The sequence below is a fragment of the Macadamia integrifolia genome, chromosome 7 (assembly GCF_013358625.1).
Source record: "Macadamia integrifolia cultivar HAES 741 chromosome 7, SCU_Mint_v3, whole genome shotgun sequence".
Taxonomy (NCBI): Eukaryota; Viridiplantae; Streptophyta; class Magnoliopsida; order Proteales; family Proteaceae; genus Macadamia; species Macadamia integrifolia.
Window position 1 is genome coordinate 33,657,128 of NC_056563.1, and position 17,948 is coordinate 33,675,075.

Sequence of the window (17,948 nt, forward strand, 5' to 3'; positions counted from 1 at the left end):
GGGTGGGTGTAGAACCTGTATAATGACTGTTCATCCCAAGCAAACTTCCACTTTCTTTTATATAGTGCAACTTCTTGCTGCCTATCTTCCTTCATTGCTTTATTCTCATTCATCGTCAATTGGTAAAGTTTGACTGATTTCGATCAGACTTAATCGATTTCTTCATTTTAAAGTTTTCACTTATTTAGGTAATTGACATTATAAAATAAGGTATGGATAATTTTCTAATCGATTGGTTGGTTACTAATTCATAATTGGACTAAGATAATAAGACTAAATGAGCCATAAATGGACCTTAAAAAGGATCATAGATGGTCCTTAAACAAGATATAATTAGGTCAAATGAGTTTAAATAGACTAATTAAGCTATAAACAGTTGGTGATCGATCGATCGTAATATTCTATCGGTTCTTGATCCCGGTACATTTAGTAATCGATCTGACTGATTCTAGACTTCAATTAATCGGTTCAGGTCTGGCCTACCGATGTGGCACAGTTTTTTTTTTTTTTTTTTTTTTTTGTTGTCCCCTGGGGAGAGAGATTGATTTAGCTAGATGCCTTAATAATAGACACGTATTCTATTAGGTGACGTGGGCAACTTTTTCAACACTATCCACATATAACCGACACGTATCATTATGCCACGTGGGCATTAGTCATTTGGTTGTCAATTGAAGTCTTTCGAAGAAACACGAAAAGGATGACCATATATATTTTATTTACAAAACACCCTCATAACTTAACCCAGGTTGGCCCAATCCGATGCCCATATGACGGATCGGGACTCGGGCGAATCGACGATTTGATGGGCAATTCGTTGGACTTCCGGATCGTGAAAGCCTCTGTCGGAACCGGACCCGTTGGATGTCTTCGTTTTCATATTGTTGTGGCAATTTGGTTATTTTGTTGAAAGATTAGGGTATATGTTGGACAGCAAATATCTCTGACGATTAGTGAAAGAGAGACAGAGAGAGAGACACGAAGACGAGGGCTTGACGCTTCAATGTAGTTGATAAAACCGGTTAGCCTTAATTGTTTTCACGGTTCTTCTGTAAAGATTCAAAAGTCCTTGACGGATGATAATACTAAAGAGAAATGATGATGCAATAACCCAACAAATAAATGAACAAGAACCCATTTCCAGAAATCGAAGCTACTGGCTGGCAGGTCATGGAAGATTGAGAAGAGAATAGCTTTAAAACACAGAATATTACAGGAAGAACACAGAGCAGCAACAGCCTTCTTCCAACTGTGTCTCGAATGTGTTTGTTGTATTAATTTATTCTAGAAATGATTTTCATTTCTCAGTCTCGATTTGCTTAGAGAAATGAATAAGTCCATGGATGTGGGTTGAGAAAAACGAGTTCTCCTCTTCTTCTCTGTTTCTGTCATTTTCGAATTTTCTCCTTCTTGCTCCAACGTGTTGGTTTTTCCCGTTTATGGTTTTTTGCTCTGTTTTGGGCTTTTGGAGTGCATCTGGTTAAACGTCATTCTGGAAAGTTAATAGGAGGAGAGTCAAGTTTTCCATACTGTCATTTACTTTCTCATTCTTTTCCTTTGATCATGGGTATTACTTGCTTAGGTTTAAAGAATAAGGTTCATTGAAAACCGCAGTGTTAAGAAAATACCCAGAATTGTTTCCTTTGTCGGATCTGGTCCTTAGGTCCTTGATTTCAGTGTGAAAATATATATTTATGTTTATCTAAGTTTTCATTCATTTTGTGGAGTTCTTCTAGGGTTGTGCAATATGGGTTCCAGTCTGCAATCCATTGAAGGGGTTGTTGCAGAGATCATGAGAGTTCACAAATCTTTGCCCCGTAGACTTGGTATAGATGAGGTTGAAGCAGCGAAGGACTTGATATTGAATGTTGGGAAGGAAGAGCAGTTGAGAGTAGATGCAATTTCTAAGCAGAGAAAGGGCCCAAATATACCGGATGAGCTGTTCTTTGTGATGCAAGAGATACAGAAGAAATTAGTGTATTTCCAGTGCAAAGAGCAGAAGAGAGAAGCTATGAAATTGCTTGATCTCGAAAACGTCCATGCACTGTTCGATGAATTAATCCAAAGAGCATCGAAATGCATTCCTTCTGCCTCCAATTCTATTCAGGTGGACTATTCCAACGGCTCAATTTCTACAATTTCGAGCAGTTTCTCTAAAAGCAGTGCTTCTGGCTCCGTTTCTGGTATTGAATCTTCAGTGACTTCGCATGGGTTCTATGCTGAGAAAGAAACTCTAAAGAGTTCTGAACTGTGCACTAGAGATGACAGTTATCTTAAGACTGCAAAAGCATCCTTTTATATGGGAGGAATTGGAACTGCACCATCTAGGCCCCATGTCTCGGATTCTTCCCTCAAACCTGCATCTACTTCTGGTGAGTGAAACCTTCCCGAATGATCTTGGTTCTGTTGTCTGTTCCTTGTTTCGTGTACCTTCTCTATCCCGATTACTGTAATCCCTCGCTGTTCTAACTTGGATACTGGAACATTGGGGAGCTCATATTAGAAATGATTTACCGACATTTCTTTATCACTTGTTCTGATTAGTTCACGTGTTCTGCGCGTAATTTGGTTCTTTGGATTTGTCATTGCTATGAAATTCAGATTCTTCCTGTAAGTACTTTATTTATGATTGATTTTTCCACTCGTTGCATATTGTGGAGTGAGCAGGTCAAGATGTTGAGAAGTTGAGTCTCATTAAACTAGCCAGTTTGATTGAGGTCTCCTCCAAGAAAGGTTCAAGGGATCTCAACCTTCAGAACAAATTGATGGATCAGATAGAATGGTTACCTGATTCAATAGGGAAGCTGTCAGGTTTAGTCACTCTTGATTTGTCTGAGAACCGGATTGTAGCTTTACCGACCACTATTGGAAGGCTTTCTTCATTGGCAAAACTAGACCTGCACTCAAACAAGATTGCCAGACTACCTGAATCCACTGGGGATCTCTTTAGTCTGGTTTGTCTAAATTTGAGAGGGAATGATTTAACATCTCTGCCCACTACAATTGGCAGATTATCCTGTCTTGAGGAGCTCAATCTGAGCTTGAACCAACTGTCAGAGCTCCCTCAGTCAATTGGAAACCTTGTCAGCCTGAAGAAGTTGAACATTGAGACAAATAATATCGAGGAAATCCCTCATACTATTGGCCAGTGTACGTCCCTTGTTGAGCTAAGAGCAGAATATAATCGGCTGAAAGCCCTTCCAGAAGCTGTAGGGAGGATTGCATCACTTGAGATTCTGTCTGTTAGGTATAATAATATAAGACAACTACCCACCACGATGGCATCTCTGATCAACTTGAAGGAGCTTGATGTTAGCTTCAACGAGCTTGAAGCAGTGCCAGAGAGCTTGTGCCTTGTGACTACTCTTGTTAAAATGAATGTAGGGAACAATTTTGCTGACCTACAGTCACTACCACGATCCATTGGGAACCTTGAGATGCTGGAAGAGTTGGATATCAGCAACAATCAGATACGGGTCCTTCCAGACTCTTTTGGGATGCTATCGCGGTTACGTGTGCTTCGTGCAGAAGAAAATCCTCTGGAAGTGCCACCAAGGCATATTGCAGAAAAGGGTGCACAGGTAATTCAGTTTCTATCAGTTTTTAGATTTTTGGGGATATATCAATGCCAAGGCTAACCACAGTTCTCTGTTTCCAGGCTGTCATTGAATACATGGGTGAACTCGTTGCAAGGAGGGATATCAAGGCACAGCCAATGAAGCAAAAAAAGACTTGGACTCAGTTCTGCTTCTTTTCAAGGCCTAACAAAAGGAAACATGATGGTCTGGACTATGTGAAGGCCTGACTTTGGAAGCTCAAACAAGGACTGAACATGACGGTCTATTGGTTAATTTCTGTTGCTAATATCTTCTGTTTGAGCTTCAGTCCCACCCAGTCTTACCTATAATTAGACTTTAGTTCAAGTTATTTGTAAAATTGGATCCCTGGAAGTTACTAGTACTGGTAAAGATCTAAGTCTGACATAATACAATCTTTGCAACAGTTGGTTTTGAAGTTTTAACCCAATTGAAGTACATTGTTTAATTTTTTTTCATATACAGCATTGTGGCACTCTTTCTGACACTTATTCTCACAGGGGATTTCAGTTGCAGAAGTTTGATCAAAACCCTGATGTTAGTACAAGCAATGCTCCTGGTCAAGAAACGAAGGGCTATGCAGATATGACTCTGATCTTGCCTATTCTAATCTAGTTCTTATTGTCTTTTGTTTTATTTCTGTTGTATCCTTATGTTTCTGAACTAGAATCAGATGTACCATTGACTTCAAGTGGCAAAAAAAGGGGAGGAAATATTGTATTCCACAACCATCAATTGTTAAATGAAAGATATGTTTCCTCTCTTTTACTGTTGTTGATCGTAACATCTTTTCTCAGGGAATCTGATATGGCTTCTTTTTAAGGGAATTTCAGTTAAATATTTAGCTCTGAAAGTATGTTTACCTATACGCCATTGGCCTCCATATGATCTTATTGGAGTATTTCATAGTTCATGTGTCTCCTGTCTAGACTCTAGCTGCTTATTGTGTTGAAGGAATCTTCTTTGTCATATGCCATCCAAGATATTATATGAAAATTGCTCGGGTTAAGAGTAGCTTATTCTGCCCCGAAATTGGAAATATTTTTCCTTCCAGCCATTTCTGTTCAGTGGATTAGCAAAAACGTAGCTAATTCCAAATTCTGACACTCAAAACAAAGGCCTGAGCTCGAATCAGCTTTGAACTTTTAGCAAGTTATAATTTCAAATTATCAACTGCAACTCCAAGGATGATGAGTATCCCCCAGTTTCTGTCTGATGGAACTCAATTCTGCCCCCAAGTTTAAAGTTGAGTTGGTTTGATGTGGGTTATAGGATCATTTTCTGCTGTCCTGTGTCTCAACCTATCAAAACCATAAGAGCTTGACACACTAGTTGAATTTGTGGATTCTATGGTGAAGTCAATTTTGTTTAGAAATCTATAGTTTTGGAAGATACCAGTTATTCCTGAACCTTCTTATATAAGATCAGAGGTTATGTTTTTAGTTTGTCACCCACAAATAATCATGTATTTTTTTTTTCTTAATGTGTGTAAATAGAAAGCAAAATTATTCAATTTCCTTGACACCCAGAGCCACATGGTCCCCAATCCTGACCATTAAAACATGATTGAACCCTTTCCTATTTTTCAAATTCCATGTTCTTTTGGATATGTATAATAATTTTTCCCTCTAATGTGCATGTGGCTCTCATACAGGATGATCACAATATTCATTGTTTAATGGGTCCAAAGTAGAACATCTTGGTTGAGTTCCCCCCCCCCTCAGAAAAAGTATAATATCATGGTTGATAACATGATTGAAGAGGATTTATCTGTCATTCTTTATTCCATTTGAATGCATATTGCCAAAAGAGGGCTGAACTATAAGCTGTACACAGAAATGTGTGAAAGCTAACTTATGGAATTCAAGTTCTCTCATGTTGCACCATTTGACCAACTCTCAGAACTAGTGGATGAAAGAACCTTGAATGTGCAATGGAGAATTTCAGATTTAAGTTGCCTACTTCATTGCCCATGTTCATCTGAATTTTGTTATATTTTTTTCTGAAGATTATGGGAAAAAGCTACCAATGCCAACAGTGTGGGATGCTTTCCCATGTTGTGGGTCCAGCACTGCCTCTCTCTCCCCCCCCCCCCGGCGCTGCATTGTGATTGGTATGGGGTGGAAGATTCTCCCCCACACTGTAGGCATGGGGAACCATCTCCCAAAGGTTATTTATACAATGGGAGAGAATTGTCAAAGAAAGTGGCATAAAGAAGTGCACCAATGATATGTGATAAAATGGTATCGTGCATTGAAGAGCAGCAAAGTCATTTCATGTGAAATGAAAAGAGATAAAATAAAGAACAGAGGTGCTAGTGCACCTGCGCGGTTCAAAGAACCTTTTCCTTTATACAATATACGGTTTTACTCTCTGTGTTAGGTCGGTATGATCTTATATTAGATTGCATAGGGCAGTGCCTTTCCAAACCAAAATTTAAATACGCAGAGTGTATACTGGAATGGGCGCCATCGATTGCGATTTGAATCGGATTGAAATTGGTTAAAATCGGTTTGGAATTGCCTGGAGTCACAGTTACAGGTGTCGATCACTATCAATACTGATACGATATGGATGGTGCCATATGAGCCTGCTGTGAGAACCAGGATACGGACTAATCAATTGACCAGTTCACTTGACTTGATTTCGAGTTCTGAAACTATGCCTCACACAGACTTGGCCTTTGTCCATCCCACACAGAAGATATTCTTTGCCAGTATAGCTTTTGGGCTTTTCATTCTTAGCCCTCCTTTGTCTGATAAATGTAAGAGACAAGGAGGATGGCTTTCTCTGTCATTTATCCATTATAATGTGACGGGTCAGATGGGAAAGTATTTTGGACCGATTTGGATTGAAATCAACCAGACCTGGTCCTGATCTTGGTTGATTTGGACCAGCTGATCCATCCTAGGTTTCTAGACCCGATCTGAATCCTGATCTCGAGTTTAATAATTTTGATCGGGTTCTTTGCCCAGATCCAAATCCGAGTCATCCAAACCGGCTCACCCAATATAGGCCAAAGCTACCGATCTCCCCTCACAATATCTGACTAGTTTCAGATCCGATTTCAGGAATAGGTGTCCAATCCAAACAGAGGTTATCAGTTATCTCCATGTGAAAGTCGTTTTCCCTTCTACCAATATGCACTAATCTGGGCCAGAGTCTACCTGATCCAACTCGTGAAGCTCACGGGTCTGGGCTAGAATCAGAGCAGTAGGGTGGTCCACCGTCCACCGTCCACCGTCCACCGTCCACCTGGTCCTCATGATCCCAGAAAGAGAACAGAAGTAACGTGACTGGAAACTAGAAAGTACTAGGGAGTAGGTAATTTGGCACATGTCCTTCATGGACAGTGAAAAGACTTAAAGGGTCTTCTTATGTTGGCTTTCTCTCCCACGTGTCACAGTCTTGTCTTTCCGATGAGAGACCGTGCAATACAGATCAAATCACATTTCACTGATTAGATTACATCAGGACGGAAATGGGCCAGACTCATATTTGGTTCCATTAAGATGAAGTGACCTGTAGCCCAGCTTTGCTCAGAATAATTAATAAGGTTCTGTTTGCCTGACAGTGATTTTCTCCAAAAACGGATGTTTGAAAATTTTGATCAGGGTAAGAATTTGCGACATCATTCTTGGATTCTCTCTGTTGGGCCAGTCATGGTTCCTCGGGCGTCCATAAAGGGCGGAACATGGGCCAGGTTACTAGATTGGACTTTTACCCATGGACCACATAAAATACCCTATTTGGAGAGGAAATTTGTCGACATACACATTATGCCAGATCACTCTTGTGTGGAGGTAGTGTGAGGTGGGGAGAGGAACATGGGCTAATATGACATGCATTATTCTAAGAGTTCAATCATAACATCAAATCATGAGAAGAGATTCTATTTTTATTATGGTGAAGGAACGATTTACTTCAAAAGTTAGCCTGCGTGATCAAAAATTTAATCGCTACAATTACAATAGCATAGAATACAATAGCATAGAACTCCTAAATGGAGTCCACAGCTTCATATACCATTTTATGTAATTAATAATATTGCCAATATTATGATGAAAGGATACTGGTTGTAAGAACTTAATATGGTCAAAATTTGTTGGGATGTCAATATGGGAGTGGATGGTAGATAAAGGGTCATGGTTGGAGTATAAATAATCCATGACTTGTGTTGTAATTTAGAGAGGCTATAAAATTTTCAACCTGATTACAAGAACCATATTTATATCATGAATGGACAAAGAGATACATGATTGGGTCCTTCCATTGGCTGCTATCTCGGTAGAACATATTTAATTAATTATGTCATGTGGAATTATAATGTGTTAATTCCAACATTTGGATATTTAGAGAACGATTTAGATTATTTACATGTTGAATTTCTTATTTAAAATTTAATAATATATCATTCGATGTAATCCATGTTCACTTAGGTAGTCCAAAATTTTTCACTACACAAGTTAGCACGCCAGCATTGTGGCCAATGTATATTTGTCTATCCCTTCCCTCCTTCCCTTTGGAAATGACTCATCTCTTCTCTCCATCTCACCATCTCCATTGGACACACACAACGGATCAGGCTCCTTTGTAGTACATGGTACAATATAATGCAAATCCAAGGGCTATGAACCCTCAGGCATGCAACCCAAGACATGGACGTGCAGCCCAAGGGGATCCCATCCCTTAGATTTACACTACACATTGTGTCGTGTAATAGAGGATCCTTATTCTACACACAATCGTTTGCTACAAAAAGCGGACAACATACCCATCCCTATCTCTTCTTTTATATATGAGAAGACTTTTATCCTTTATTTATCACATAGAATTATGACCATGCATAATTACACTAAGAATTGTAGAAACGCAACATTAAAATGATGCAGAAGATAATGGAAAAATAGAACAAATAATGCACGCAGATTTATGAGGTTTGGCAAAGTTGCCTACGTCCTCAGTGAGATGAGATTCTGTTTCACTATCAATGGAGAATAGGGTTACAGTATTCGTCCTCACACCTCTTAGTATTGTTTATAATACAGAGAAAAAAACTCTCGCTATAATTATATAGCGAAAAATCCTAACCTGAAAAATACACAACTACCCTCAAATAAAAAATTGGAGTGAAAGATCATTGTTCTGCATGTCAAGGCGTTGCATTAGTACTTCCTGAATTAAACTATGATGGAATACAAAACATTATAGAACAATTAAAATAACCTTAAAATAATAAAATGGAAAAGATGGAAAGAAGGTTTTTTTTTTTTTTTCATTAGATGGAAAGGCATCGTGTCCTCCACTGTCCCACATGGCCGCCACCCTGAATTAGTGCATGCCTGTAATGTAAATTGTGGCCATCAAATCTTGAGTTTAGGAAGCAAATTCTTCCATGATTGGCGGACAACTTTACACCCTCATCACAAAGAACCAAACAAAAATTCTAAAATTCTAAAAAAAGATAAAAATAAAACCACCTCTCAATGCTGGACAATGGCCATTGGACCCCTCTCCCTAGTCCGGTGGTCCCCACCCTCAACCCATTAACGAATAAAACAGCCTGTATTGGAGGTGTGACTACTGCTACATCTCACCTCTCCCCCCACCACCTCCCTTTCTCTCTCTCGACCTTTCTTCCCCACACACCTACACTTTGATAGAGTGAAACAACACCAACCCCTTCTCGAATTCCACAACCACAACAGAAATTGCAGAAGAAGCAATCGATCAGGATTACTGATTTACTCTCTCTCTCCCCCTTTCCCCCTCTTCTTCTTCTCGGAAGAAACCATGAGCTCCATTCGTGAGAGCTTTCAGAAGCGAAGCTTCATCCCCTCCAGACCCGTCAATGAAGACCTCCCGGTATCTCAGAAGAACCCAAATGAACAAGGATTCCGTCGTAGGCTCTCTTCCATATCAATGAGAATCAACCCCATTCCATCTCCTTCAGTTGCGTCATTCAACTTTATACCCAGATCCAAATCCATGTCGGCGATCGGAGAATCTGCAGGAGGTTCCATAAAGAAATGGTGGGATTGGGGATGGGGTTGGATTCTGTCCAGAAAGCCAACATTCGCTAGAGATCTGGAGATGGACGAGGTGGAAACCACCATGTTGGGCTGCCACAACAGGGGAAGCTGGAGACATGTGTTCTACAAGGTGAGATCTGAGTTCAGAAAGCTCATGGGTTCCAATAAGGTTGGATTACCCCAGACTTTCAGGTACGATTCCTACAATTACGCTCAGAATTTTGATGACGGCAAGAGGATTCGGGACTAATTAAACCCACTGTTAAGCCTCACATCTCAAGAATCAAGTGTGCGCATTAGTTTCTTTTCTTCTACTGCTTATAGTAATCTTCTTCCTGGAGGCTCTGCTTCTTCATGTTGAGAAATTAAGATCAAGATTAATACCAATTTCTTCCTGGGGTTTGATTGCCTCTTATGTGTAGCAAATATTGTGCTTTTTGTATTGAATTTTACCTTTCTTAAATTGATTTATTTGTTGTGAGTAGTTCTAATTTCTTGCAAGCAAACTCGTTCTACTGAGTCTTTGTTCTTGAGAGAGAGAGAGAGAGAGGGGGGGGGGGGGAACCAAAGCTCCGAGCCAACTGAACCTTTTATGTTTCAGTGTTTAATTTGCCAGAAATTGCCATGGAACCTTAAAATGTGAGTGTAACATCTAACCGTTAAACGATGGAGTCCATGAATCTTGGAACTTGAAACAGTAAACCCTAAACTTAAACAATATAGAATCTAAAATTTGCAACTTGGGGATGGTTGAATTGAATCCCACTCTAAAATATTGCCATAGATTGATTCTTAACGTCACTGTTGTTAAAATAAGCAGAGATCGTCGCTGGACGATCTGCAAAGAGAGGGAGGGGAGATCAAAGAAAAGGAATTGACCATTTAGCTAAACATATGCCCCCGATAAAAGTAGGATCAACACAATTCCGGTCGAATCGGATTAGAATTGGTTGGAACTAATTCTGATTTCGGTCCAGATTTATTTCTTTGGCGTCCAACCACCATCCAACCATTGACAGGTTCGGACATGCATTCCAGCACCTGACAACACTTGAGAATACATGTTCAACTTCTCCCGGTCGTTGGATGAATGGTTGGAGGGTCGTTGATGTTGGGGAGAATCTTGTCCCTCTATTTCTAGGGTTTAGTCTGATTCGGGCTGAATTGTCACGCAAATCTTATTGCTGAATGGGGTTGAATCGCAGTAGAGGTTGATCCTGTTACTGATTTAACTTACTTGAACCTTCATTGGGAGCTTTGTACTAGCCAATACATCGGGTTAAGCTGGACCTACATATGTATGGGTAATGTTAGATGTATAGGGGTCTGGTTTTTTAAAGCATAAAGTGTTGGTATACGATGTCTTGTATCGGTCGTAGTTTAACCTAGGGAGTTGTGGTGCAGGCCTCCTTTCCAATAGTCCCCCGCTTGAATTTTTTATTTAAGAGCAGTTTTGTAATTTTCGGTATTAGAGTTTTTCGCTATATATTTGTAGTGAGGTTTATTTTCTCTATTCCCAACAGTCCCCCGCTTGAATTTTTTATTTCAGAGCAGTTTTGTACTTTTCGGTATTAATGTTTTTCGCTATATATTTGTAATGAGGTTTACTTTCTCTATTCCCGACAGTCCCCCGCTTGAATTTTTTATTTGAGGGCAGTTTTGTACTTTTCGGTATTAGGGTTTTTCGCTATATATTTGCAGTGAGGTTTACTTTCTCTATAAGTAATTCTAAGAGGTGTGAAGACGAGCGTTGTAACCTATATTCTATTGATAGTGAAGCAAAATCTCATCTCACCGAAGACGTAGACAATCTTGTTGAACCTCGTAAACCTATGTGCATTGTTTTTTCTTGTTTTTTCACCTTATGTATCACTTTTAAGGATAAGTTTTTGAGAAAAGGACATGCATTAAGCGTTATAGAGTCTCGCCCAACACTTGAATGCATGCAACTCCAGATGATTGACATACAACTTAGACATGTATGTGAGAGATTGGAGAGAATTGGATGTTGGAGAGGATCGAAATCCCTCATAACCTATACCCATATCCCCTCCCATGGAAAGAAAATACCTTAGCAAGACGCCTCATCAAAATTATTTTTTTGGTACAAAGGCGCCCCATCAATTTCAGCCATGCGGTAGTTAGGTGCTTTAACCATCCTAATTCCTTGATAAATAATAAACCCCTCTTATTTAGGTTTTTTTTTTCTTTAGTCGAACCTTATTTAGTGATTCATATTAACTGATAGGGAGGGGGTTGTGGCCAAACTATATGGCCCATGTGTTGACACGATCAGCGAAAGTATGCATGTGTGTGTGTGTGGACATCTAATAAGAATGAAAATTTTCATTCCACAATAGGTGGGACAGTCATTTTGCCCTTCCTATATCTAGATGCCATTTGCAATGTAAGAGTCTTCTTTTTTCCCAACCAATGTATCTATCGTATTTGATTGGTAAGAAAAACTAATATATCCATCAAAATATTTATACTCTGTAGCCTACCGCGTACATGGGTTCATTCAATTAGAAAAAGGATCCTATAAACTTAAACGTTCCTTATTTTGAGTCCTAATTAATTTTTTTGTGAGGAAAACTAACAATTTAGGTATGAAAGCATATGAAAATATAAACTAACGTTTTTCTATCTAAAGGGAGATAAGCCATTGGGGTATCTTTATTTTATATTTCCCCATTGCATGAACCGTGAAATGATCTTGTCATCTTGGCTCTAGTCTAGGAGTTCCATTGTTGCAACAGAACCAGCAAACTAAGAAAAAATTTCACTCTTCGTCGTGGGTAAAAGAAAACTCGGTAAAAAACATATTAACAAAATTTAAAATCATTGGAGTGGGATTGCTATCATGTCAGAGTCCAACAGAAGATCGAGATGTTTCATCAGGAGAGAGAAAGCGGATGGAATGTGAGAGAGCATGTATAGGAAACTACATGAAATTGTGGTAAATTTCTTAAATTGCAAATTACCCATGCCTCCTTTCCCAAATGCCCCTAAGACCCCTCATTGGCCCTACACTTATTCAACTCCACGCAAACCAGTAGGGCTAATATTGACAGGTGGTAACTAATTGTTGTCTGTACCATCCACGTGAAAAGACAAAAGGAACTGAGGAGCTGTCAATAAGAGGCATTTACGAGTTCACTTAAGCTGCCACATGAGATGTTACAGAGACTATCAGATCAGTGAAAAAGAACCTGCACTGAGTACCCAGTGGCTAGCACGTAGTGCCCTACGCCAACTCCAAAAGTTCAATATAACCAACCTGTTTACAAGTAGAGTGTAGCAGGCCCGGCCCAGCCCAGCCCAGCCCAGCCCACGGCAGAGAGAGCAGAAAGGACCGGACTCACCAGACCCACCAGAGAGGTAGTAAGTAACTATTTAGCCATAGTCTATACTAGGTGACATTTGTAGCGTGTGCACGAGTGTCTCAGAGCCGTCTTGTCACCTCACCTCGAAGCTTGGCCCTCACACGTGCGCTTCCTCTCTCTCTCTCCTCTGCCAATTGCATTTAATTTCCTGACCCTAAGACGTAACACGTTCTCTCTGAGTCTCATGAATCTATCAGAAAAGAAAAAAAAAGAGCCTCATGAGTCATGACTCTGATCCAATCCGAGTATCCGACCCAATTACCCAATTACACCCCTGGGCTGCCTTCTGTATCGACATGTTTCGGTCTTGGCTTTCGTCTCGAGCTTAAAGTTGGGCTGGGCCGAGCTTTTTGGCAGGTAAATCTTGGTATGGCTAACACATTTAGCGGGCTAGACTCGTTGGGGCCAACAGAGGTTGTATGATCTGTCAGGTGGGCCAGGCATGAACTATGAAGCCGTACCTGAGAGTGACCCCTGCCTGTGATAACATCGAAAGTCCTTTACGATTAGAATGAGGTTCTCAACATTTCGATGTGGAACTGTCTCTCTCTCTCTCCCTCTAGAACTCTTCAGGAGAGAGGAGAGAGGAGAGAGATGGTGGAGTTAAAAAGCAGGCGTACGTGAAAAGGTGTAAAATGGAATTTGCAGAAGTAGGCAGCAGAGCAATTGGAGTTGGTTCTATGATTGAGTGTCGTCGTTGATCTCGAATTCTCCCATTATTAATTGATTATTATCGTTATTATTGTACAATAATAATACAATAGATCATAAAGACGCAGCAGAGATCGACCAGAAGAAGATCATGAATGAATGAATGAATGAATGAACAGTACTACGTGGTTACTGCCTCCATACACAGAGAGAGAAGAGAGGACAAGAGATGGTGAGCAGCAGAAGAGAAGATTGAGAAATGAATGCGAGAGAGGAGGCCTAGGAGAATGGGTAGGGTCGGGTCATGGTCCTGTAAGGTCTGTTTCTAGCTGTGGTCTCTGGCGAGGTTGCTTCTACAACTGAATCTTATCTCAGGCGTGTCCATTCCCATGAAGGATCAGTAGTCATAGGACTAGGGAAGTCTCTCAACTCTCAAAGGAAGCAGGTAAGTGAGCAAGAGCTAGTGGCCGTGTGGCAGGGTGTCCGTATCCTTCTCCTTTCATGTCTTCTCCTCTACTCATCTCCTTCCAAAATTCTAGCTATCTTCTTCATTCATTTCTCTCTGTCACCCACAGCATGGTTTTGAACCAATGCTTCCACTTATCATCATTACTCACCACCTACTCCTAAAAACTTCTACATTTCTTAACCTCCTCCCTACCTTCAATCTCTTGCCTTTACCTTTGCTTCTTTCAATGGTTTCATATCATGAATAGTAATTTAGGTATATATCTGAATTTTTACCCCTAGCCTTCCCCCCACCCAAATTGGATATTTTATTATAATCATTTAAAAAAAAAACTACGGAAACATTTAAACTTGACACTTACTTTTAATTTTTATTCACAAAAGTTATTTAAACCATAGTTTAAAAAATAATTTGAAAGTAATTTGTCATTATCAAAAATTATGGTTATACTAAAAAAAAGATAAAAATAACAAAATTACAAATTATTTAGTGTCATTAAAAGAAAATATATATATATATATATATATATGTATATGATTCCACATCATATGCATGTTGAGGCAATATTGGCGCCAATTCATCCGAAATTTAATTTATACATTCTATTTATGATAATTAATGATGGGCAAAGTTTTCCTACATTAGTTATTCAATGATGGAAAGGTCCAAATGTGAACCCCCTCTCTCCCCCTTATTTTATGTGGTCCAATGATCCACATAAAAGAATTCCCATTCACCATGACCTTAGGAGAATTTTCGCTCTACCATTCTATTATCACTTTTCAACCACCAAAGCAGGGTGCCCTCTCCCTAACTCAAGGCTTTGTGTTACCTCCAACTCCACCTTGTTCACCCCAACTCCATTCTAGCAAAACCCCTAAGTACTCTATAAAACCTAAATATTTGAGGCCAAAGGCAATGAAAGCCTAAGCTTTTGATGAAAAAAACGCAGACGAACCAATAGCAAGATCATGACTGATAAAAAATTTAGGAATTAAATGGTAAAACAAAAAGTTTATCCTTGAAGAATTATAATAAATATTAACCCCTTGATGTCATCACTTAATGATCTCCAACTAACGAAATAGATTTATGTGTAATTTCGTTATTCACAAGAAGAACATAAAATATTTTTTCAAACCATAGGAAGACACTACGGTAGATTTCAAATTGTGATACTTTTTTTTTTTTTCCCTTTCTATAATATCACAAGGACAGCCAAGAGTCGAGACATGCCATTTATTATTGTTTCTTATTATTTCAACTTTTTTTTTTCTAAATGCAGGTGCAGCCTGTAGGTGCTGTTAAGATGATCTCACAAAGTCACCAGCAACAAGAACAACAAAAACGGGGGTCCAGACTCCAGACTCCAGAATCCAGAGCCTCCAGGCTACCACAGGGCTACACTCTCGTTTTATTCTGAATCCTGAAAAGCTCATCACAGATATGCTCACACACGCACGCATAAATCTCTGCAACAACCGACTTCGCATTTACTCCTCATTCTTTTTCTTTTCCATTTTTTACCTCTTCTTCTATCCCTCTTTTTTAACCCTTTTTTGTGTCCACCCTTCAACCATTTAATGAACTCATATCTCCCTCTCCTTCCCCTTCACGGCTTCACTTCTTCACTGCCTTTTCTTCCTTTATTTCAACCTCAACCCCCCCAAGCCCATCTTTGGTTTCAGTGCTCTCAGCTTCTCTCTCTAAAGTCTAAACTCATCATCATCATCCCCTATATAATCTCTCTCTCTCTCTCTCTCACAGTGTGTTGTGATGTTGGCCATGGAAGAAATACTATGCGAAGTGCATGCAGAAGATACAAACGAGCAAGGTTTGCCTCCCGGTTTTAGGTTTCATCCAACAGATGAGGAGCTTATAACCTTCTATCTGGCTTCAAAGGTACTCAATGGGAGCTTTGGTGGTGTAGAGATTGCAGAGGTTGATCTTAACAGATGTGAGCCTTGGGAGCTTCCAGGTATGATTCAGTACTAATCACATTCTTTCTTAGTTTCTTCTGTTGATGGGTTTTGTTCAAAATAATAAGAAACTCAAAACCATGCACTTGATTAAGGTGACCCTTTATGATTTCTTTCTTATTTTGGGGGGGTTTAGATGTGGCTAAGATGGGCGAGAAGGAGTGGTATTTCTTCAACCTGAGAGACAGAAAGTACCCAACAGGGTTGAGAACCAATAGAGCCACTGAGGCTGGGTATTGGAAGGCCACAGGCAAAGACAAAGAGGTTTATAGTGCTTCTAGTGGAGCCCTTCTGGGTATGAAGAAAACTCTTGTTTTCTATAAGGGTAGAGCTCCTCGGGGAGAGAAGACCAAGTGGGTCATGCATGAGTATCGTCTCGACGGTGACTTCTCTTGTCGTCACACGTCTAAGGTATAAACCCTAGCTTTCTGTCTCTCTCTCTTCTTCTTCTTCTTCTGGTCTAATTTTTTGGGTTTGAAACTTTGTATTGCAGGATGAATGGGTGATCTGCAGAATATTCAACAAAAGTGGAGGAGAGAAGAAAAACCCATTTTTTCAATCTCCTCCTTCAACGATGATGGAATATCAATCCCAGTGGGTCCAAATGAAAACCTTACAAAACCCTAGTGTAGCAGTAGGGGATGATCTCAAAAACTTGACAGTCCCAGTTAATGTTAATTATCCCACTCAACTTTTGGGGATGAATAGCATGCATTCTTCTTTTTCACCGATGATCACTACTTCATTTAACTCAAACAACAAGAACCTATCACATTCACAGTCCATACTCATCAAATCACTACTCTCACACTCACATCATCATCATCAAGAACAGTGGGCACCAAAGGAGGCTACTGTTCCCAAACAGTGTAAGACAGAGTCCAGCTTTTCTCATCAACCATTACCTGCAGGTGCCAACTTTCTGTGTGGCCAAGGATGGGATGGTGATCAAGATCAAGTCCAAAACCCCTTGTTTTTTGAGATGATGGGGAGTGGGAATGGGAGTGGGGTTTCAGGGTTGTTCACAGGAGGCACTGTTCATGAGATGTCTACTTCATCAGTTGCTTTCAACAGGATGGGCTCTTCTCAGATGATGCTAGATCCTCCCTCCAGAGTAGTCCCAGCACCATGTGGGTCCTTGGATCATTGATGCCTTGTTTCCTTCTTGTTTCCCTGGTTTTATTAGGCATAGTTATAAGGATAGGATGATGGATACGTATGCATCTAAGAAGTCACAAATATAGGGTTAATTATAGTGATAGATACTCTACGTATGCATGTAAGGTAGAAGAATCTGTTTTTCTTGTAAACGTTAAACTGTTATCCATCCGTGTAATGCATTTTGGGGAGATTTCCTGCAGTTATTGTGGAAAGATTGCCTAGGATTTTGGCCTCTCTGTCTCTCTCTCTCATTCATATTTTTGGGATTGGTTGGTTGGATATTCGAAACTGAGGGTGAGGGGGGTGAGGGTGATGAGAAGACAGTTGAAGTGACATGAACGATGGGATTGGGGGTTAATATATATACATCATTTGACGTCACCTTATATATTTATGATGGTAGACGAAGCTCACTCTCTCTCTGTCTCTCAAACATAGTCACATTTCATGATGTCTGCTACTTATTAACACACTAAGACGTACGAACGTTGTACATGTATAATATACGATTTTTTTTTTTAATTATGATTATCCAGGTATTAATACCGCGGTTTCATATCGACCCCATGATCTCATAAAAATCTGAACATATCGAACTTGAATGAGATATTATATGATTACTTACTAACTACTATTGTTCGGGTAAATGAAATTGTGCTGTGCAATCGAAACCT

At 39.8% G+C, this 17,948-nt stretch overlaps 3 protein-coding genes across 6 annotated transcripts; all 3 read left to right on the forward strand.

The window, feature by feature from the left end:
• The first annotated feature begins 1,008 nt into the window (after positions 1-1,008).
• LOC122085083 (plant intracellular Ras-group-related LRR protein 4-like) lies at positions 1,009-4,359 on the forward strand. Of its 4 annotated transcripts, none has more exons than XM_042653526.1 (4): positions 1,009-2,372; positions 2,668-3,581; positions 3,659-3,846; positions 4,107-4,359. In XM_042653526.1, the coding sequence occupies exons 1-3, from the start codon at positions 1,748-1,750 to the stop codon at positions 3,803-3,805; spliced, it is 1,686 nt and encodes a 561-aa protein (XP_042509460.1). In that variant the 5' UTR covers positions 1,009-1,747; the 3' UTR covers positions 3,806-3,846; positions 4,107-4,359. The 4 variants fall into 4 exon arrangements, 2 of the variants coding, with proteins under 2 accessions (XP_042509460.1, XP_042509459.1); XR_006142002.1 differs by having other exon boundaries at positions 1,010-2,372; positions 3,659-3,963; positions 4,097-4,359; XR_006142003.1 differs by having other exon boundaries at positions 1,010-2,372; positions 3,659-3,963.
• Positions 4,360-9,175: 4,816 nt separating this feature from the next.
• Positions 9,176-10,112, forward strand: LOC122083799. Its single transcript, XM_042651693.1, has one exon. It carries the CDS (start codon positions 9,390-9,392, stop codon positions 9,876-9,878), a length of 489 nt encoding a protein of 162 aa, XP_042507627.1. The 5' UTR covers positions 9,176-9,389; the 3' UTR covers positions 9,879-10,112.
• Positions 10,113-15,517: 5,405 nt separating this feature from the next.
• Positions 15,518-17,506, forward strand: LOC122085152 (NAC domain-containing protein 87-like). Its single transcript, XM_042653608.1, has 3 exons — positions 15,518-16,112; positions 16,250-16,524; positions 16,607-17,506. The coding sequence occupies exons 1-3, from the start codon at positions 15,911-15,913 to the stop codon at positions 17,261-17,263; spliced, it is 1,134 nt and encodes a 377-aa protein (XP_042509542.1). The 5' UTR covers positions 15,518-15,910; the 3' UTR covers positions 17,264-17,506.
• Positions 17,507-17,948: the final 442 nt, after the last annotated feature.